The 13,458-nt window shown below is 38.5% G+C and overlaps 1 protein-coding gene across 1 annotated transcript in view; it reads right to left on the reverse strand.

Moving 5' to 3' along the window:
• LOC104274614 (calcium/calmodulin-dependent 3',5'-cyclic nucleotide phosphodiesterase 1A-like) overlaps nt 1-377 on the reverse strand; it is a gene marked incomplete at its 3' end in the record, with an annotated part of 77,676 nt that extends 77,299 nt beyond the window's left edge. Inside the window, exon 1 of the mRNA XM_009870301.1 lies at nt 103-377. Coding sequence (XP_009868603.1) covers nt 103-155 — 53 coding nt within the window. The remainder of the gene's footprint in view (nt 1-102) is intronic.
• Between the last annotated feature and the right edge of the window lie 13,081 nt (nt 378-13,458).

Here is a 13,458-nt window from a genome sequence, read left to right on the forward strand (position 1 = left end):
CTCATGAACAATTTTTTGTGTGTTTGCATACGAACTTTAACAAATAGGATATAGAGAGTAAAATTTGTAATGTTTTCAGTTCAAAGTAATAGCATCACTTACCGAAAGATTGGTCTTTGGAGATGCTTTTTCTTGATTGTGACACAATCATCCATTTAAAGTGGGGAAAAAGACTTCTTCCAGCAAATAACACCAAAAAGACCAGAGAGCAATCAGGAAACTTGTTCTTAGCTACTGTGCTGCAGAGAGCACACAGAATGGTATTTTGGTGCTGGGGGAAGCCTCCCTCCCTCTTTCTGACAGTGGAGCAGAAAAGGGCCATAGAGGCCACAGAAGCCAGGCACGGCCGTGCACTACCAAACCGCTCGGGCTGTGCAACACTGGAGTCAAGTTGATCGAAGCACGGAATTGTACTGGATTCCTTTCAACTGAGCAAGAAAAAGGGGGAGGTTTGCCAAGCACTACCCAGGTAAAAATTTGTTAGATTATTCCAGCCATGAGAGCACTTCTTACACATGCTGGTCAAAGTCTTAAATGCAGAGTCACTCTCTCTCTCTCTCTCCCTCTCTCTCTCTCTCTTTAAAACACACTGTTCCAAGGCTCAACTTTTTTTTCTTCAAAATAAAAGTTGTGCAGCTGTTTCAGCATTCCCATGCGAGTACCTTCAGAAAGTTTGTTCTGCTAAAAGAACTGTATACGAATTAATGAAGACGGATGGATCTGGTCTGTGAGGCTGGCTCCACTTCAAGAGATTGTAATTATTTTACAATCTGGCTTTTATTCACTCTGGATGATGAGTGGATATAACTATGCAAATTAAAGCACTGCTCATAATTTTTAGCATTCGTAACCTAATAACCTAGAGTTGGCTGAAGCGGAATATGGTGTTTGCAGCTGGTAGGACCATAACTACATAAAATAAACCAACACTACATGAGTGAGGAAAACAAAAATGACCACGCTCAGATAGCGACAGTAGCAAACTGTTACTGTTTGCAAGATAAGACTTCAACAGCACTCCAAACTGAAAAAAGCTTGCTCTGACATCACGCTGACATAAATCAGGAAGAACTCAACCGCAGCGAACACAGGCTGTAAACAAAGCTATAAAGCAGAAGCGGCTGAGCGTGGCTCTCAGCGAACTGAAAAAAAAATGCCATTTCCCGGACACGTCAACGAGCCCATGACAAAGCTCTGCTGGCACAGGGCTTGCCGGGAAACATGGAAACCAGCCAGAGGAGCAACAAACCATCACCACATAACCACACGAAGCACGCTCTGGCCACCCGGGACCCATGTGCCCCCTTCCTGCCAAGGAAGGAAAGGATCTGCTGCCCTAGTCTCTTCCCCACGACGCAGAGCTGGAGTTCCCTCACAGCTTAACTCTCAAAAAGCCCTTGGTATGGGCTAGGGGAAGTTCTGAACATGTGAGGAGGAGGATCAGGAAGGTTTTGGGCATCTTTTACAATTGCATTGTTAGTTGGAGGGAGAGAAGAGTGGTAGATTACACAGTTAAGTGCATAATGCTGGCATCATCAAATTAAGTTTGAGGGATGCTGTAAATCTGCAGAAAAGGCAAGAGGAGTAACACCGAGATGTATCTTAGGCTGCACATGATCAAGAAAGTTCATACTACATCATGCACAAATCATCATTACATTCATGAAATTCCCATGAGATAATGCAATATAACAAATAGCGAGATAATAACTTCCCAGTAACACGTATTTTCACAACCGAAAATTTAGCAGTTGAGTGGATTTTATTATAATTGGTAAAATATCTCCCTAAAGCTAATATATATTGCTTATACATAGTGACCTTATCAAGTTTGGTCAGCCTGAAAGTACACAGAAGCTGATCCCACTATATAAAACTATTTTCTTGACACAGCCATGGGGTAATTATCTACAGGAGAAATTATCAGACAGCCATTACCAGTTACTGTGTGCTAGCTCATTTTCACCTTGCCCCACTCTTCATTTCTGCTCCTTTGAGAAGGAGAGAGAAACTCATCTTCATCAAGAAGACAACTATCTTTATCTGATCATAGATTATATTTTGCCAAGATATTGAAGGACATGCAGTGTTTAGAGTGTTGTCATATTTTTTAAGACTTTCATGTAGTCATGATCTTTCTTATTTATTCTTGGCTGTCAAGATTCACATGTAGTTTTCTTGCTCTGGGTTCCAGCATTTCAAAATAACTTGCTGCTTTTTGAAATTTGTGCAGTCACTGTCTATACACAAAGTTGAAAATAATAAAGAAACCTTCCTTTTCTTTCTGTTCACATTATGGGCACAGGACTGCTATACTGTTACTTGAGGGGATTATCTGTTGCTCAGGGTAGAAGTCCTGACATCTTCTGAGACTTTCAAGAAGGAAAAAAAAAAAATCTCCAAACTCTCAGGGAAAGCTATACCAAATACATTTTTCCACTGAACTCCCCAACCTTTCATCTAGCAGTTTTATTGGTCCTGAAACCAGTATTCATCTTAAAAGTAAATTTTTCTGGCTCTAGTCCAATGCACACTGTTGCTCATGGGACTTCCATTCAAGCACAGCATTGTGAAAAGTACAATTTAGGAAGTTGAAATTCCTGCAGTGTAATTACTCTGGCTACAAGGAATTTCGATCTGTTTAAAAAAAAAAAAAAAACAGAGAGAGGGAGACACATGGAAAGAAAATATTAACATAAAATGGTAACAGAACTTCACTTTAATTGCATTCTTTTTCATATTTCAAAAAGCCTTTTTTGACTACTTTTTCAATCAACACAGTAACAAGCCACTGACTCTTTCCTTATAATATTTAGAAATCATGTCTACATGTTCAATAAGTATTCGCACAAATTCTTCAAGAAAGGGCAGTTCAGGAAGATATAAGAGATTAACTAGACTGCTTGAAGCCCAAGTCCCACCAAGATTATTCCTGTATTGTTCAGAGAAAATATCAAACGTATAAAATTCACCAGCGTGTAAATTTTTGCAGATTACAGTATTAGAACATATTGGAGTAATATTAGTCAATTGCAGGATGTAGCCAGATCTGACACACAAAAGGCACTGAAGAGGTACATTTTTATTAGAATGCAGAAGTCTTTCTTAAGAGCATTACTGTGATTTTAAAAGTCCTCTATAGATTATTTTCATTGGATTTCTTACTTCAGACTAATCCTCACAACAGTTACTAGGATAGTTAAAATCTGTTTAATTGATGCCCTAGAGATATTTAATTTGACAACATTGGATGAAACTCAAGCAGAGAACACCCAAATTGTTTGGTTTTCAATTTATTTTCCAATTATTTTGGCTACTGTTGCAATCAATGACCACTGCTCTTTGTATGTAATGCAAGCTATTTTTATTGCTATTTTTATTTTCTCTCCCACACATATGTTCATCGGAGAACAGACTTCTGGGACCAAATGCATGTAAAACTTTAACCATTTACAAAACTTGAATTTCCCTAACTCAAGATCTATAGCAATCATTCAGTAAGATTATGTGTGAGCTAGAACCCAAAATATTTTACTTGTTTTAATGCCACATATTTCTTATTGATCTGTAGATCTTTGCCATAGGTCTAGAAATGTAATTATTTTTCCTACTTTAATTCCAAAGATATAGGCAATTAAGAAAGTAAATTTAAGAACCAGCAAACTGTGTGTGTCAGTTGATTCTATCCACTGGCTAATAAAGATGGATGTAGACATTGCTGCTCAAGGTTAAGGGATCTACCTCTGTAGAAAGACAGATAGGTGGGAGGAACAACAGGAAGAAAAAGAAATTTCAAATGCACTATCAGCCACATTATGGGAAAAAAAAGAAATTATCTTTATGAAACTGCTGCAATATAAGTGATAAAAATAATTGGCAAACTGTACTGAAAGAGTAGCAATTCTCTGAAAGCAGAAAGATAATTTATGTAAGCAGCTTGCTGTCCCAGGGCCAGCACTATCCAACGTTTTCTTCAATGGTTTATATAGAGATAGGTAATATACCTAGTCCATCACTGACAGTACTTAAGTTCTATTAAGTTCTTCTGAATGTCCAGAAACTGCAGCACTGCTCAGGAAAAAAAAGAGGATATAAAAAATGCAAAGCTCTGCATACATACAAGAATAATCTCCTAAACAAGGAGTCACTGGCTAGGCAGCACTGTTGCAGAAAATGCATGGGATGTAGCAGTGAATCACAAACTAAACATACTATCACAGTCTTATGAACAAACAAGCATCACCCTGGGACATGTAAGAGGGAGCAGCATCCAGAAGAGCAATCTCCCATTCTCTCTGTATTCCTAAGGCTCACCTGAAGTGTTTTTTCTTGCCTTCAGGCAAAAGGATTCAATAGACATATACTGGACTAGACCTTGAGAATAGAGAAATCTATAAAACATCTCATATGAGGAAAGGCAGGAAGTCACACAATGTTGCCTAAAGAAAATTAAAAACAAAGACAATTAAAAATCTTCCAGATTATAAATGTACCCATGTAAATTTATGGGTACAAACTATTTTCCTTATCCCTGTGGTCAAGAAATAATGGGGTGCAAAATAGCTCATAGTATCATAAATTGTAGTAATAAAAGATACAGTGGTGAACAGAATACTTGTCAATGGAAAATAATAAGCACATTAATTGCTGAGGGAATCTGTTCATGGAATCACAATGAGTAGGTTTTTAAAGGCAAATTTTTAAAAGGCTATATAAACAGCTTTAAGAGATTACTAGCCTTGCCTTGGAGGCAAAAATAAACTCTGGATACACTATCAGACCTAATTGTTCTAAAATTCTTCGACAGCCAAATGCTATTACCAGCTTCTACCTGAACTCACTGCTTAGTTTGAGATTTTTGTGTGCATGAAATCATTTATGAATCTACTGTACAATCTGGGCTTTCAACTCTATTCGCCATCTCATCCAAATCACAGGATCATTACTGTTGGAAAAGGCCTCTAAGATCACCTAGTCATCAACCCAACACTACCATGACCACTAAACTATATCCTGAATTTTGAACTTCGGACTTTAATTGTGGCAACAAAGTGTGATACAAAACTTTAATTCATTACTTGTCATAATCTGTATTCTACTTCTCTAAATTGAACACAAGGGGTCAGAGACTTTCTCCTACTGTTCATGAGCAACAAGTGAAGTGCTGTTTCATACATACCTGAGAGGAAGATTAAAGTGGAGGGGGAAGACAACATACTACTTCATGCTTATTTTTTTTTAAAATGGACAGATATGAAATATAAAAATCTAAAGCATCAAATTTGTTATACAATTAAATCACAAACTGAAGCATGAAGAGGAAACATTTTACAGTAAAAAATCAGTATACCCTGTGCAAATCCTAATAAAATTTTTATTTAAGTATTTATTATGGGTGGATTACATCCACTCCATCAAGGCAGCATATAGGCTTGTCGATAGACAAGAAACTGGAGAGGATGATGTGAAATCCATCTATTTTATCACTGTCACTTCAGCAAGGACAAGGGTCTTCCAAAGTTCTCTACAAGTCACGATTGCTTTTCATGACAATGAGAGGGATATGTCTCTCAGCACCCCTTTTACCAGGTCCTAGGCTACATGCAGGTTCTCCAAACCTGTCTACATCGAGCCAACAAACTCACCCAGGTGTCTGATGTCTTGTACTGTCCCCAGGCACATGCTATAGGAGATGCTGTGATTGCCTGCTGTCAAGGGTTAGAGCTGGGCCAGTCATTGAACGTTGACAGATGCTCTTTAACCCCTCTCCCTCCCCAAATGGGAAGTGAAAGGGAATAAGGCAGAGAGACTTACAGATGGGAAAATAAAACAGCTTTATTAAAACAATAATAATACTGATAAGGGAATAATGAACAAATATATACAAAACTAATAATGAACCTGACTCCCCTCCCCCAGTAGCAATCCTCGCTGATGCTGCAGATCAGGCAGTACTGGGGAAGCCTCAGCGGCAGAGGGAAGTCAGATACAGGAGCTGGATTTGGAAACTTAAGATCAGGATCAAAGGCAGAAGATTGGATGGAGTCCTCCTCTGACACTGGCCATTGAAGAAGAGGTCTTAACCCCTGTGCTCCCTTAGTTTTATATTGATTACAACATATATGGGCTAGAATACTTTTGTTGGTTACCTGTCCTGTCTGTTCCTCACCAGAGGTGCAACTTTTTACTTCCCTGTGACCCCTTTTACTTCCTGGCACTCCAAGTGTGGTACACAAGCAGTGACCTTAGTCACTATAGGAACAAGTACAAACAAGAGTCTTTCTGCACCCCGGTCCCTGGCAGTAACTACAAACATCAGGCATTATCCCCTCTAGTAGCAGACACTGCAAAAACAGGCTGCTAACTTCAGAAAGTCTCTTAGAAAAGACTGAGCAGAAAAGTAAAAAAAACCCCTAAACAGAATTAATTGTTTAGCTCAAACCAGGACACCTGCCATACAAACAGTAATCTTTATCACAAGCATGTCAGGCTTAATAGAGACTACTACCTAGCAGAACTATGTTTGCATAAGGTTTAAGAGCTAAATTATTGCTACCCACATTCACCATGTAGGTATCCACATTCGGAGGTTGGACTAGATGATCTCTAAGGTCCCTTCCAGCCTATGCCATTCCACGATTCCTCAGCACAGCTCATCCTGTCACAGATTAGTCTGAATGGTTTTTCACCTAACTGCTCTACCAGGTTTGCACTGACAGCAGCCTGCACACAAAAATGTGTAGGACAGCCTCAATTTATTTCTTCTTGTTGACATCAGCAAAATTCAGTCTAAAACTCAACCCAATGACTTCTCCAAGCCTTCAGACAGTACCGAAGATAATTGTGAATTATTCAAAACGCAGATAGAAAAGTTGGCAAATGTTACTGAATCTATTGTAGTACATGTGGTAAAGCTCTGTGGAAACAGCTGTGCAGGCCTTTAAGTTCTGGCTTCCCTTTTTACCTCTCCTAAGTAAGAGTCTTTATAAAATTGTTTTAGTCTCTCTTGCTTTCCTTGTTTACATGCACACACAAACTGAGACTTACGTCAATGCCGTCACACAGGAGATTAATTTCCCTGCTAAGGCTTTCCTGCTCAGATTGGAGCAGAGGAACTTGGTTTAAGAAGCTTCCCAGTCCTTTACTGTTGCTTTTATATTTTACTACATCTTGAAAGTCCTGGCAAAGCTCAAAGCAAATAAAGAGAAATACCAAAAAATAGAAATACCAGTGTCTCATGGGGACTTTAATTTTCCTGTTTGATAAAACTCTTCTGAAGAACATGACCAGTAACACGGTTGCATTTCATTTGATTCTACCTGGTATTATAGGATTTTATACTCTGTATCTTCAGCAAAGGGGAAGAGAGGGATGAGAAGGAGAGGAAGAGAGGGCAAACAAGAGGAAAGTCCTTTGAGATATATGAAGCTAAACTAATACCGAGATACACAAGTCAAAACATGGCATTCCTTGGTTTTGAGCCAGTAAAGTATTATTATTGGCTACAGCGGATGGAATTTCAGTCTCTGTTGGAAAACACTGTAATTGATGGGCCATGTGTTTTCTAACACATAACAGCAACTATATACTGGACAATAGAGCAATTACTGACTAAGCATACTGTTATTCTTTAAATGGGGAAAGGATAATAAAATGCCCAGGATTTAACAGATGGGCTATAGAATACCAGGCAAAAAATAACAGCTAAACTCTTGAAAAATAATGATTAAAATATATGTCAGTATAATTGGTAGAATAATTAAAGAGAGAAAAATATAGAATTCCAAAATTATCCAGAAGTGAAAACATGAGTAACTGTGGCATATGTTAAGAATGGCTATTGGACAACAGCAAGATTACGATCAAAAGACTTTCTCTGCTAAACTACAGTTTCCCATGGAAAGTATATGGATATTAAACTGGACAGAGACTATGCTAAGAGAAATCAGAGACATGGTAAGCTGTATCAATTTTCCCAATTTTTCACTATATACAGTTCTCATCTGAAAGACTGGAATAAAGAGGCAAGAATCTATCACAACCACGTCTCCATTACATAGGTTTTTCTTCTTAACTCACATTCAAAATTCACTTTTAAATTCCTGTGTGGGTGGCAGAGCATGAATTTGAAACAATTTTTAAACAACCATCAGTCATACATAAAAGAGAAACAATTGCAAGACAACAGGAATAACTGTAGGCCTGTTCTGATGAATGGTATATGAAAATTAAGTATTTTTTTAAAGTATTTTTTCAGTCAATTGTGCTTCAGATACAATAAGATTTTGTTTTCATTTTAGATTTTGGAATTGTGCTGCACTGCCTTTCATCACAGTTTGAAGTTCAGCTATTTCTTGGAACTTCATTTTCAGTGGTTAAAACACTCTGGTCTCTGCACAGTTATTGACATTTTCTGATTTTTATAATTAGATTTCTAGCATCCAGCTTCAGAGACACAGAAACTATCTGGAAGTATACACACACATGCATTTCCCTTGGGGATAAGCAGTATTTGAGAGCTGTTGCAATGTCTTTTCTATCAAGTATTTGTTCTTTGGTCACATTGCCATAGCCATTGGTTACATGCAAAGGAAGCTGCAACAGTAAAAACTTTACAGGTGATATCATATCATCTTACAAAACTGCTTCTTTGAAATAGCAACTCTAATAATACCAGAGCTTTAATTTCTGATTGCAGAAATTGCTTTTAAATAAGAGTTTCCCCATAGATGTCTTGAAATCTGACATTCATCATTTTAAAGTCTTACAAATAGTGCTAAACGAAATTCTGAGTTCAGCTCTATTCTCAGATATGTAACATGGCCATAGACAAAAAGTCTTGTGCATGACTCAGAAATCTATTATTCTAACACAATAACATTTTGATCATTCTTATCTTTCTATTACAAAGTTATTCACAAAATGTAATACATACAGTAATGATCCATTTTTGGTTGTTTTTTTTTTTTTCCTTTCTGTCTAGATTCTATTATGGCCTTAGCAATATACAGTACCGTCTTCCAGAGATAAGAAGACTCGCAGAATTATATCTTTTAATTCTACATACAAATTGCCTGTGGTATTTTCCCCCTTATGGCAGCTCAACATCTCCCCAACACCACACACACTTTCTTCCTAAGTCTGTATTTACTGTGATGACATCCTTCCAAGTGTGCCAAGCTTGTGTGTACTCATGACAAAAGATCAGGGGGCAGTTTCTCTCTTTTAGTAAAACTTTAAGGAGACATTTTGGCAATAGCATCTCCAGTGAGCAAAAGCAACACGCAAAGTAGACCTTTTGTATATCAAATGTTTTTCTCTGTACATCCAGTAAAGTTAATTCTCAGTATGACTAAACTATGTGAAACAAGGCTTTCCTGCTAAATGTTACATTTCAAATGCATCGGCTCATTTGATTTTAAAAGTATATGTGAAAAAACAAAAAAGAATCGTTCAGTCTCTCACTAGAAAAAGTAAGCGGAGTTACATAAGTTCGGGAAATACACTACACTTCCCACTGGCATCACTGGCAACAATCCTGAAGTGTTCACTACTGTGTTTGTGTTCAGCATCTCTTACTCCTTTGGATAAATTTTGATAGTTAACCCACAGTAAGATAGTCAGAATAACACTTATTTAGCAACATTTTTCTGAAATAAAAATTAGGCTCAGAAGTAGTTTAATGCTCACAATTTTATCAAGGGTCAAAAGTGTGCCAGCAGCATATCGATATATTAAAGAAAAAAAAAAGAATCTGATCAGAGAATGTGAAACACACCAAGGATTACAGTTTATAAACAAAGAATGAGTCATGGTTTCCTTCATGGTCTCTGCCTAATTTTTTTTCCATCTTCCCCTTCTTAATGGAAAAACATCTTTCTTCATTCATACATATAAAATCTTATTTCACAGAATCACAGAATGATAAGAGTTTAGAAGGGAACTCTGGAGATCATCCAGTCCAACCCCCCTGCCAGAGCAGGTTCACCTAGAGCAGATTGCACAGGCTGGCATCCAGGTGAGTTTTGAATGTCTCCAGAGACAGAGACTCCACCACCTCTCTGGACAGTCTGTGCCAGGGCTCCGAAACCCTCAAAGTAAAGAAGTTCCTCTTCACATCTAAGTTTGTCCTATGTTCAAGCTTGTGCCCGTTACCTCTCGTCCTGTCACTGGGCACCACAGAAAAACTGGCAACCCTCCTGACACCCACCCTTTAAGTATTTATAAGCATTGATAAGACCCTCTGTCAGTCTTCTCCTGCTTCCTTTGCTCTCAGAGATGCATCAATCCTGAGCTTGAAGGAAGTGCCATTTGAATATCAACCACCTCATATGAGCCCCACCTACCCTCTAGAGCCTTAAGCCAAGGGATTTCACCAAGCAGTTTCCTGAAGGGGTCAAAGTTGGCCCTCCTGAAGTCCAAGGTTGTAATTCTATTTGTTGTTTTGTGCACATTATGCATGATCCTGAACTCTACCTTCTCATGATCACTACAGTCACGGCTGCCTCCGACCTTAATGTCCTCCACCACAGAATCACAGAATGGTAAGTGTTGGAAGGGACTTCTGAAGATTACCTAGTCCAATCTCACAACCAGCTTCTTTTTGTTTGTCAGTATAAGGGTCCAGTAGTACACTTCTCCTTGTTGGCTCCTCCATCACCTGAGTCAAAAAGTTGTCATTTGGAGAAATCTGATGGAGTGTACATGCCTGACCGTACATGCCTGACCGTGTAGTCTTCTCAGCAAATATCAGGGTGACTGAAGTTCCCCATGAGAATCATTTCAGAAAAATTAATTTAAAAACTATACTATAATCACAAACTAAAAAAAAAAAAATCATTCATTTTACATCATAATCTGCCTGAAATCAAGGCTGAGGCAGACTGATTTTGCTAGTTAAATTAGTACCTTCTAACTAAAATCAGAACTAAGTCACAGAAACACAACTCGGATGAGAATCATTAATGCAAAGACACCAAGATTCTTCTGAGGAGTCCCAGGAGCTTTATGGTCCCTCTAAGTCAGCACATTGAAAAATTGTGCAGTTTCATCTATTTTTTTTTTTACAAATTTTCAAGACAAAAGCAAAATTTGCTATTACATTGTGCAATACAGTGGTCATTTTGACACCAATTTCTTCTTTGACAAGTATTTTTGCATCAGTATTTGTTTTCTTGCTCCTACCTGTTAAATGTTTGACATTAGTGATTAATCTCTAATCTCATAAAAATGAGTGACAAAATCAGCTCTCTGCTAATGTTTAACATACATTTCTCTTTAACATAAAATACATATTCTCAACAGCTTTTAAATACCACTGCCATGAGCCCAGTAAGCCTCCTTTGTTACACAGATTGTCAAGCAGTAAAGCTTGAGACTAATCCGAAATTAATGATATAAATAGCCAAGTAGCAGATTTTTAATTATCATGTTGCAGAATTTATAATTAAGCAGGGAGAGTTGTATATTCACTAAGGCTATTCTGCTACTATCCTGACAAGCCAAACCAGAACTAGAATTAACATGTCCAAGGTAGCAATAATCAATCCAGTCAAATGTGTAACAGATACCACCACGTGTATCAGAAGCTGATGTTTTCACTGAAGCCCAGTAGGCGTGCCATGGGGAAAGGAAAGCATTTAGTGGCCCTGCTATTATCAGACTTTTATTTTGGCTACTGCTTTATGCTTTTGAATATTCAAACCAGACTGCTTAGTACAAGAATTAAATGTGTGCACATAAGGAAATATAAGACATACATGGTATCTAGTCCCAACCATCTACCACAGCCACAGCTGAGCACACTTAACACCAGCAATTCATAGAATAGAGTCATAGAATCATTTAGGCTAGAAAAAGACCTTTAAGATCATTGAATCCAACTGTAAACCTAACATTGTCAAGTCCACCACTAAACCATGTCCCCTAAGCACCACAGTTACCTTTCAAATATATCCACATCTATCTTTTCAATACTTCCAGGGATAGCGACTCAAAGACTTCCCTGGGCAGCATGTTCCAATGCTTGACAACCCTTTCTGTGAAGAAATTTTTCCTTCTGTCCAATCTAAACCTCCCCCGGTGCAACTTCAAACTATTTCCTCTTGTCTTATCGCTTGCTACTTAGGAGAAGAGACCAATCCCCACCTCGCTACAACCTCCTTTCAGGTTGCTGTAGAGTGCCATAAGATCTCCCCTCAGCCTCCTGTTCTCCAGCGTAAACAACCTCAGTTCTCTCAGCTGCTCCTCATAACAACTGTGCTCTAAACTCTTCAGCAGCTTCACTGCCCTTCTTTGGACACATTCCAGCGCTTCAATGTCCTTTTTATAGTGACGTGCCCAAAACTGAACACAGGATTCAAGGTGAGGCCTCACCAGTGCCACACGCATGGCAACCTCTTCCCTAGTTCTGCTGGCCACACTATATCTGATACAGACCAGGATGCTCTTGGCGTTCCTGGCCACCTGGGCACACTGCTGGCTCATGTTCAGTTAGCTGCCGACCAACACTTCCAGCTCCTTTTCTGCCAGGCAGTTTTCCAGCCTCTCTTTCTCCAGTCTGTAGTGTTGCACAGGCTTTTAATTATAATTCATTACAATTAATCACTGAACAAGAAATTTAAACAAAATTCTATTAACTCAGTATTTCCCACCATGAGTTGCAGTAGTCTCATCTTGGACATTCTGAAAAACAGAAGGTCTTTCATTCACATCAGAGAGATGTTGTTATAACATCAGTCCCACTGATGTCAGTAGCATTCATGGCATGACTAACACACTGTCCTCACTGTCCGTGTGGTCCTCAATGAGCAGATGAAGCAATATATTCATTAAATATGCTGCTTGTGGTAAACCATACCCCCAACAAAATGACCCGTCCAGTTAGGATAGGTCCAACCTAATCAGGTCATCTGCAGCAGAAAAAAAAAAATGCCATTCAAGATCGCCTTAAGAAGAAATTATTTCTATTCCTTCTAAAAAACAAGGTTTAGTGTCTCATGAAGTAAACCTATGGAAAAAACACACATCACTGAATTTTAACCTTTTTACCCCACAAGAGCCTTGAATTTGGGCAACACTCCTCAGGTGTGCTTCCAGAAACATTAGCAAAGCTCATTGACATTTTTCAAGCGAGGAATTACAACCTTTTACCTAAGAACAATATAAGCCATGAAGACACTAAACAACCCTCTGCAGAGGATGTTAGTAAGCACTAGTATAGCTCAGAAACGGGAATGTTAAAGAGAATAGTCTCAGAGCACTCTAACTGCCTTGTTCAGCCCTGAACAGGACACTTAGCATGGTATTTTCTCCAAAACCTTGACTGAAATAACCAGGTACAGCTCAAATCCTGCCAATGCCCTGTGCCTCACTGCAAACTATGCAGACTGAGCTTCCACCCTTTCCTCTGATACGGCTTCTCAGCTTCTTGAGGTGCATTGCTTGAACTTCTCATAT

The sequence above is a fragment of the Apaloderma vittatum genome, unplaced genomic scaffold, assembly GCF_000703405.1.
Source record: "Apaloderma vittatum isolate BGI_N311 unplaced genomic scaffold, ASM70340v1 scaffold3825, whole genome shotgun sequence".
NCBI classification, from domain to species: Eukaryota; Metazoa; Chordata; class Aves; order Trogoniformes; family Trogonidae; genus Apaloderma; species Apaloderma vittatum.